Here is a 10,484-nt window from a genome sequence, read left to right on the forward strand (position 1 = left end):
ATCTAAGTATATTGATGATGTAATAGAGTTGGGTTCACCCTAGTAAACTATAGGAGGATATATGGCTGATATCTCAGTCTATTGGGTTCACCCTAGTAAACTATAGGAGGATATATGGCTGATATCTCAGTATATTGATGTAATAGAGTTGGGTTCACCCTAGTAAACTATAGGAGGATACATGGCTGATATCTCAGTCTATTGATGTAATAGAGTTGGGTTCACCCTAGTAAACTATAGGAGGATATATGGCTGATATCTCAGTCTATTGGGTTCACCCTAGTAAACTATAGGAGGATATATGGCTGATATCTCAGTATATTGATGTAATAGAGTTGGGTTCACCCTAGTAAACTATAGGAGGATATATGGCTGATATCTCAGTCTATTGGGTTCACCCTAGTAAACTATAGGAGGATATATGGCTGATATCTCAGTATATTGATGTAATAGAGTTGGGTTCACCCTAGTAAACTATAGGAGGATATATGGCTGAGATCTCAGTCTATTGGGTTCACCCTAGTAAACTATAGTAGGATATATGGCTGATATCTCAGTCTATTGGGTTCACCCTAGTAAACTATAGGAGGATATATGGCTGATATCTCAGTCTATTGGGTTCACCCTAGTAAACTATAGGAGGATATATGGCTGATATCTCAGTCTATTGGGTTCACCCTAGTAAACTATAGGGGGATATATGGCTGATATCTCAGTCTATTGATGTAATAGAGTTGGGTTCACCCTAGTAAACTATAGGAGGATATATGGCTGATATCTCAGTCTATTGGGTTCACCCTAGTAAACTATAGGGGGATATATGGCTGATATCTCAGTCTATTGATGTAATAGAGTTGGGTTCACCCTAGTAAACTATAGGAGGATATATGGCTGAGATCTCAGTCTATTGGGTTCACCCTAGTAAACTATAGGAGGATATATGGCTGATATCTCAGTCTATTGGGTTCACCCTAGTAAACTATAGGAGGATATATGGCTGATATCTCAGTCTATTGGGTTCACCCTAGTAAACTATAGGAGGATATATGGATGATATCTCAGTCTATTGATGTAATAGAGTTGGGTTCACCATCATTATTATTATTACTTTCACACAACTCACCACTCGGTCTTCTGACTGTAGACAGAAGAAAGAGAAGATAAAACATGATGTATTATGGGTACTAGAACATGAAGACAGACTACATCCTCTCTATTCTGACCTCCTCTGTAGACAGTAGATAAAACATGATGTATTATGGGTACTAGAACATGAAGACAGACTACATCCTCTCTATTCTGACCTCCTCTGTAGACAGTAGATAAAACATGATGTATTATGGGTACTAGAACATGAAGACAGGCTACATCCTCTCTACTCTGACCTCCTCTGTAGACAGAAAGATAAAACATGATGTATTATGGGTACTAGAACATGAAGACAGGCTACATCCTCTCTATTCTGACCTCCTCTGTAGACAGAAGATAAAACATGATGTATTATGGGTAATTTCCTCTATTTCTTTTGATAATGTTGGTAATGTTGAAAATGACATGAATATAGTAAACACAGAGACAACACTTACCCAGCGTTTCAGTCCGGCTTCGCAGTCTAGTCTGGTTTGGTCGTCTGGTCGGGTTTCGCTGTTCAGTTTGATCTTCAGGGGAGAGATATATATATATATCATCATCCAAAACAGACAGGAACATAGACAGACAGACAGACAGGAACACAGACAGACAGATAGGAACATAGACAGACAGACAGGAACTAGACAGACAGACAGACATACAGGAACATAGACAGACAGACAGACATACAGGAACATAGACAGACAGACAGGAACATAGACAGACAGACAGGAACATAGACAGACAGACAGACAGGAACATAGCAGACAGACAGGAACATAGACAGACAGACAGGAACACAGACAGACAGACAGACAGACAGGAACACAGACAGACAGACAGGAACATAGACAGACAGACAGGAACATAGACAGGCAGACAGGAACACAGACAGACAGACAGGAACACAGACAGACAGACAGACAGACAGACAGGAACATAGACAGACAGACAGACAGGAACATAGACAGAGAGACAGACAGGAACATAGAAAGACAGACAGGAACATAGACAGACAGACAGACAGGAACACAGACAGACAGATAGGAACATAGACAGACAGACAGGAACTAGACAGACAGACAGACATACAGGAACATAGACAGACAGACAGACAGACATACAGGAACATAGACAGACAGACAGGAACATAGACAGACAGACAGGAACATAGACAGACAGACAGACAGACAGACAGGAACATAGCAGACAGACAGGAACATAGACAGACAGACAGGAACACAGACAGACAGACAGACAGGAACACAGACAGACAGACAGGAACATAGACAGACAGACAGGAACATAGACAGGCAGACAGGAACACAGACAGACAGACAGACAGGAACACAGACAGACAGACAGGAACATAGACAGACAGACAGACAGGAACATAGACAGAGAGACAGACAGGAACATAGAAAGACAGACAGGAACATAGACAGACAGGAACATAGACAGACAGACAGGAACACAGACAGACAGACAGGAACATAGCAGACAGACAGGAACATAGACAGACAGACAGGAACACAGACAGACAGACAGACAGACAGGAACACAGACAGACAGACATGAACATAGACAGACAGACAGGAACATAGACAAGCAGACAGGAACACAGACAGACAGACAGGAACACAGACAGACAGACAGACAGACAGGAACATAGACAGACAGACAGACAGGAACATAGACAGAGAGACAGACAGGAACATAGAAAGACAGACAGGAACATAGACAGACAGGAACATAGACAGACAGACAGGAACACAGACAGACAGACAGACAGGAACATTGACAGACAGACAGGAACATTGACAGACAGACAGGAACATTGACAGACAGACAGGAACATAGACAGACAGACAGGAACATAGACAGACAGACAGGAACATAGACAGACAGACAGGAACATAGACAGACAGACAGGAACATAGACAGACAGACAGACAGACAGGAACACAGACAGACAGACATGACAGACAGACAGACAGACAGACAGGAACATAGACAGACAGACAGACAGGAACATAGACAGACAGGAACATAGACAGACAGGAACATTGACAGACAGACAGACAGGAACATAGACAGACAGACAGGAACACAGACAGACAGACAGGAACATAGACAGACAGACAGGAACTAGACAGACAGACAGACATACAGGAACATAGACAGACAGACAGACATACAGGAACATAGACAGACAGACAGGAACATAGACAGACAGACAGGAACATAGCAGACAGACAGGAACATAGACAGAGACAGACAGACAGGAACATAGACAGACAGACAGGAACACAGACAGACAGACAGGAACACAGACAGACAGACAGACAGACAGACAGACAGACAGACAGACAGACAGACAGACAGACAGGAACATAGACAGACAGACAGGAACATAGACAGAGACAGACAGACAGGAACATATACAGACAGACAGACAGGAACATAGACAGAGACAGACGGACAGGAACATAGACAGAGACAGACAGACAGGAACATAGACAAAGACAGACAGACAGGAACATAGACAGAGAGACAGGAACATAGACAGAGACAGACAGACAGGAACACAGACAGACAGACAGGAACATAGACAGACAGACAGACAGACAGACAGACAGACAGACAGACAGACAGGAACATAGACAGACAGACAGGAACATAGACAGACAGACAGGAACATAGACAGACAGACAGACAGACAGACAGACAGACAGACAGACAGGAACATAGACAGACAGACAGACAGACAGACAGGAACACAGACCGACAGACAGGAACATAGACAGACAGACAGGAACATAGACAGACAGTCAGGAATACAGACAAGACAGACAGGAACATAGACAGACAGACAGACAGACAGGAACACAGACAGACAGACAGGAACATAGACAGACAGACAGGAACATAGACAGAGACAGACAGGAACATAGACAGACAGACAGACAGACAGACAGACAGACAGACAGACAGACAGACAGGAACATAGACAGACAGACAGACAGACAGACAGGAACATAGACAGACAGACAGACAGACAGACAGACAGACAGACAGACAGACAGACAGACAGACAGGAACATAGACAGAGACAGACAGACAGGAACACAGACAGACAGACAGGAACACAGACAGACAGACAGGAACACAGACAGACAGACAGGAACACAGACAGACAGACAGGTACATAGACAGACAGACAGACAGACAGACAGACAGACAGACAGACAGGAACACAGACAGACAGACAGGAACATAGACGGACAGACAGGAACATAGACAGACAGACAGGAACATAGACAGACAGACAGGAACACAGACAGACAGACAGGAACATAGACAGACAGACAGGAACATAGACAGACAGACAGACAGACAGACAGACAGACAGACAGACAGGAACATAGACAGACAGACAGGAACATAGACAGACAGACAGGAACTAGACAGACAGACAGACATACAGGAACATAGACAGACAGACAGACATACAGGAACATAGACAGACAGACAGGAACATAGACAGACAGACAGGAACATAGACAGACAGACAGACAGGAACATAGCAGACAGACAGGAACATAGACAGACAGACAGGAACACAGACAGACAGACAGGAACATAGACAGACAGACAGGAACATAGACAGGCAGACAGGAACACAGACAGACAGACAGGAACACAGACAGACAGACAGGAACTAGACAGACAGACAGACATACAGGAACATAGACAGACAGACAGACATACAGGAACATAGACAGACAGACAGGAACATAGACAGACAGACAGGAACATAGCAGACAGACAGGAACATAGACAGAGACAGACAGACAGGAACATAGACAGACAGACAGGAACACAGACAGACAGACAGGAACACAGACAGACAGACAGACAGACAGACAGACAGACAGACAGACAGACAGACAGGAACATAGACAGACAGACAGGAACATAGACAGAGACAGACAGACAGGAACATATACAGACAGACAGACAGGAACATAGACAGAGACAGACGGACAGGAACATAGACAGAGACAGACAGACAGGAACATAGACAAAGACAGACAGACAGGAACATAGACAGAGAGACAGGAACATAGACAGAGACAGACAGACAGGAACACAGACAGACAGACAGGAACATAGACAGACAGACAGACAGACAGACAGACAGACAGACAGGAACATAGACAGACAGACAGGAACATAGACAGACAGACAGGAACATAGACAGACAGACAGACAGACAGACAGACAGACAGACAGACAGGAACATAGACAGACAGACAGACAGACAGACAGGAACACAGACCGACAGACAGGAACATAGACAGACAGACAGGAACATAGACAGACAGACAGGAATACAGACAGACAGACAGGAACATAGACAGACAGACAGACAGACAGACAGGAACACAGACAGACAGACAGGAACATAGACAGACAGACAGGAACATAGACAGAGACAGACAGGAACATAGACAGACAGACAGACAGACAGACAGACAGACAGACAGACAGACAGGAACATAGACAGACAGACAGACAGACAGACAGACAGGAACATAGACAGACAGACAGACAGACAGACAGACAGACAGACAGACAGACAGACAGACAGACAGACAGACAGACAGGAACATAGACAGAGACAGACAGACAGGAACACAGACAGACAGACAGGAACACAGACAGACAGACAGGAACACAGACAGACAGACAGGTACATAGACAGACAGACAGACAGACAGACAGGAACACAGACAGACAGACAGGAACATAGACGGACAGACAGGAACATAGACAGACAGACAGGAACATAGACAGACAGACAGGAACACAGACAGACAGACAGACAGGAACATAGACAGACAGACAGGAACATAGACAGACAGACAGACAGACAGACAGACAGACATACAGACAGACAGGAACATAGACAGACAGACAGGAACTAGACAGACAGACAGACATACAGGAACATAGACAGACAGACAGACATACAGGAACATAGACAGACAGACAGGAACATAGACAGACAGACAGGAACATAGACAGACAGACAGACAGGAACATAGCAGACAGACAGGAACATAGACAGACAGACAGGAACACAGACAGACAGACAGGAACATAGACAGACAGACAGGAACATAGACAGGCAGACAGGAACACAGACAGACAGACAGGAACACAGACAGACAGACAGACAGGAACATAGACAGACAGACAGACAGGAACATAGACAGAGAGACAGACAGGAACATAGACAGACAGACAGACAGGAACACAGACAGACAGATAGGAACATAGACAGACAGACAGGAACTAGACAGACAGACAGACATACAGGAACATAGACAGACAGACAGACAGACATACAGGAACATAGACAGACAGACAGGAACATAGACAGACAGACAGGAACATAGACAGACAGACAGACAGGAACATAGCAGACAGACAGGAACATAGACAGACAGACAGGAACATAGACAGACAGACAGGAACACAGACAGACAGACAGACAGACAGGAACATAGACAGACAAACAGGAACATAGACAGGCAGACAGGAACACAGACAGACAGACAGACAGGAACACAGACAGACAGACAGACAGGAACATAGACAGACAGACAGGAACACAGACAGACAGACAGACAGACAGGAACATAGACAGACAGACAGGAACATAGACAGGCAGACAGGAACACAGACAGACAGACAGACAGGAACATAGACAGAGAGACAGACAGGAACATAGAAAGACAGACAGGAACATAGACAGACAGGAACATAGACAGACAGACAGGAACACAGACAGACAGACAGACAGGAACATAGCAGACAGACAGGAACATAGACAGACAGACAGGAACACAGACAGACAGACAGGAACACAGACAGACAGACAGGAACATAGACAGACAGACAGGAACATAGACAGACAGACAGACAGACAGACAGACAGACAGGAACATAGACAGACAGACAGACAGACAGGAACACAGACCGACAGACAGGAACATAGACAGACAGACAGGAACATAGACAGACAGACAGGAATACAGACAGACAGACAGGAACATAGACAGACAGACAGACAGACAGGAACACAGACAGACAGACAGGAACATAGACAGACAGACAGGAACATAGACAGAGACAGACAGGAACATAGACAGACAGACAGACAGACAGACAGACAGACAGACAGACAGACAGACAGGAACATAGACAGACAGACAGACAGACAGACAGACAGGAACATAGACAGACAGACAGACAGACAGACAGACAGACAGACAGGAACATAGACAGAGACAGACAGACAGGAACACAGACAGACAGACAGGAACACAGACAGACAGACAGGAACACAGACAGACAGACAGGAACACAGACAGACAGACAGGTACATAGACAGACAGACAGACAGACAGACAGACAGGAACACAGACAGACAGACAGGAACATAGACGGACAGACAGGAACATAGACAGACAGACAGGAACATAGACAGACAGACAGGAACACAGACAGACAGACAGACAGGAACATAGACAGACAGACAGGAACATAGACAGACTGACAGACAGACAGACAGACAGACATACAGACAGGAACATAGACAGACAGACAGGAACTAGACAGACAGACAGACATACAGGAACATAGACAGACAGACAGACATACAGGAACATAGACAGACAGACAGGAACATAGACAGACAGAGAGGAACATAGACAGACAGACAGACAGGAACATAGCAGACAGACAGGAACATAGACAGACAGACAGGAACACAGACAGACAGACAGGAACATAGACAGACAGACAGGAACATAGACAGGCAGACAGGAACACAGACAGACAGACAGGAACACAGACAGACAGACAGACAGGAACATAGACAGACAGACAGACAGGAACATAGACAGAGAGACAGACAGGAACATAGACAGACAGACAGACAGGAACACAGACAGACAGATAGGAACATAGACAGACAGACAGGAACTAGACAGACAGACAGACATACAGGAACATAGACAGACAGACAGACAGACATACAGGAACATAGACAGACAGACAGGAACATAGACAGACAGACAGGAACATAGACAGACAGACAGACAGACAGGAACATAGCAGACAGACAGGAACATAGACAGACAGACAGGAACATAGACAGACAGACAGACAGACAGGAACATAGACAGACAGACAGGAACATAGACAGGCAGACAGGAACACAGACAGACAGACAGACAGGAACACAGACAGACAGACAGACAGGAACATAGACAGACAGACAGGAACACAGACAGACAGACAGACAGACAGGAACATAGACAGACAGACAGGAACATAGACAGGCAGACAGGAACACAGACAGACAGACAGACAGGAACATAGACAGAGAGACAGACAGGAACATAGAAAGACAGACAGGAACATAGACAGACAGGAACATAGACAGACAGACAGGAACACAGACAGACAGACAGACAGGAACATAGCAGACAGACAGGAACATAGACAGACAGACAGGAACACAGACAGACAGACAGGAACACAGACAGACAGACAGGAACATAGACAGACAGACAGGAACATAGACAAGCAGACAGGAACACAGACAGACAGACAGGAACACAGACAGACAGACAGACAGACAGGAACATAGACAGACAGACAGACAGGAACATAGACAGAGAGACAGACAGGAACATAGAAAGACAGACAGAAACATAGACAGACAGGAACATAGACAGACAGACAGGAACACAGACAGACAGACAGACAGGAACATTGACAGACAGACAGGAACACAGACAGACAGACAGGAACATAGACAGACAGACAGGAACATAGACAGACAGACAGGAACATAGACAGACAGACAGGAACATAGACAGACAGACAGACAGACAGGAACACAGACAGACAGACATGACAGACAGACAGACAGGAACATAGACAGACAGACAGACAGGAACATAGACAGACAGGAACATAGACAGACAGGAACATAGACAGACAGACAGGAACATTGACAGACAGACAGGAACATAGACAGGCAGACAGACAGGAACATAGACAGACAGACAGACAGGAACATAGACAGACAGACAGGAACACAGACAGACAGACAGGAACATAGACAGACAGACAGGAACTAGACAGACAGACAGACATACAGGAACATAGACAGACAGACAGGAACATAGACAGACAGACAGACAGGAACATAGACAGACAGACAGGAACATAGACAGAAAGACAGACAGACAGACAGGAACACAGACAGACAGACAGGAACATAGACAGACAGACAGGAACATAGACAGAGACAGACAGACAGGAACATAGACAGACAGACAGGAACATAGACAGAGACAGACAGACAGGAACATAGACAGACAGACAGGAACATAGACAGACAGACAGACAGACAGACAGGAACATAGACAGACAGACAGGAACAAAGACAGACAGACAGGAACACAGACAGACAGACAGGAACATAGACAGACAGACAGGAACATAGACAGACAGACAGGCACATAGACAGAGACAGACAGACAGGAACATAGACAGACAGACAGGAACACAGACAGACAGACAGGAACACAGACAGACAGACAGACAGACAGACAGACAGACAGACAGGAACATAGACAGACAGACAGACAGGAACATAGACAGAGACAGACAGACAGGAACATATACAGAGACAGGTACATAGACAGACAGACAGACAGGCAAACAGACAGACAGACAGACAGACAGACAGACAGGCAGACAGACAGACAGACAGGAACATAGACAGACATGAACATAGACAGACAGACAGACAGGAACATAGACAGAGACAGACAGACAGGAACATAGACAGAGACAGACAGACAGGAACACAGACATACAGACAGACAGGAACATAGACAGAGAGACAGACAGGAACACAGACAGACAGACAGGAACATAGACAGACAGACAGACAGACAGACAGGAACATAGACAGACAGACAGGAACATAGACAGACAGACAGGAACATAGACAGACAGACAGACAGACAGACAGACAGACAGACAGACAGACAGACAGACAGGAACATAGACAGACAGACAGACAGACAGACAGACAGACAGACAGACAGGAACACAGACCGACAGACAGGAACATAGACAGACAGACAGGAACATAGACAGACAGACAGGAATACAGACAGACAGACAGGAACATAGACAGACAGACAGACAGACAGGAACACAGACAGACAGACAGGAACATAGACAGACAGACAGAAACA

The 10,484-nt window shown here is 45.3% G+C and overlaps 1 protein-coding gene across 2 annotated transcripts in view; it reads right to left on the minus strand.

Moving 5' to 3' along the window:
* Nucleotides 1-1,043: 1,043 nt before the first annotated feature.
* Nucleotides 1,044-10,484, minus strand: part of LOC135569068 (putative selection and upkeep of intraepithelial T-cells protein 1 homolog) — a 75,863-nt gene continuing 66,422 nt past the window's right edge. For both annotated transcript variants that reach the window (XM_065015911.1, XM_065015910.1), the window contains 2 exons: nucleotides 1,587-1,658; nucleotides 1,044-1,138 (listed from right to left, as the gene is read on the minus strand). In XM_065015911.1, the coding sequence (XP_064871983.1) occupies nucleotides 1,059-1,138; nucleotides 1,587-1,658 (152 nt within the window). In that variant the 3' untranslated portion in view covers nucleotides 1,044-1,058. The remainder of the gene's footprint in view (nucleotides 1,139-1,586; nucleotides 1,659-10,484) is intronic.

This window comes from Oncorhynchus nerka, unplaced genomic scaffold (genome assembly GCF_034236695.1).
Source record: "Oncorhynchus nerka isolate Pitt River unplaced genomic scaffold, Oner_Uvic_2.0 unplaced_scaffold_1219, whole genome shotgun sequence".
NCBI lineage: Eukaryota > Metazoa > Chordata > Actinopteri > Salmoniformes > Salmonidae > Oncorhynchus > Oncorhynchus nerka.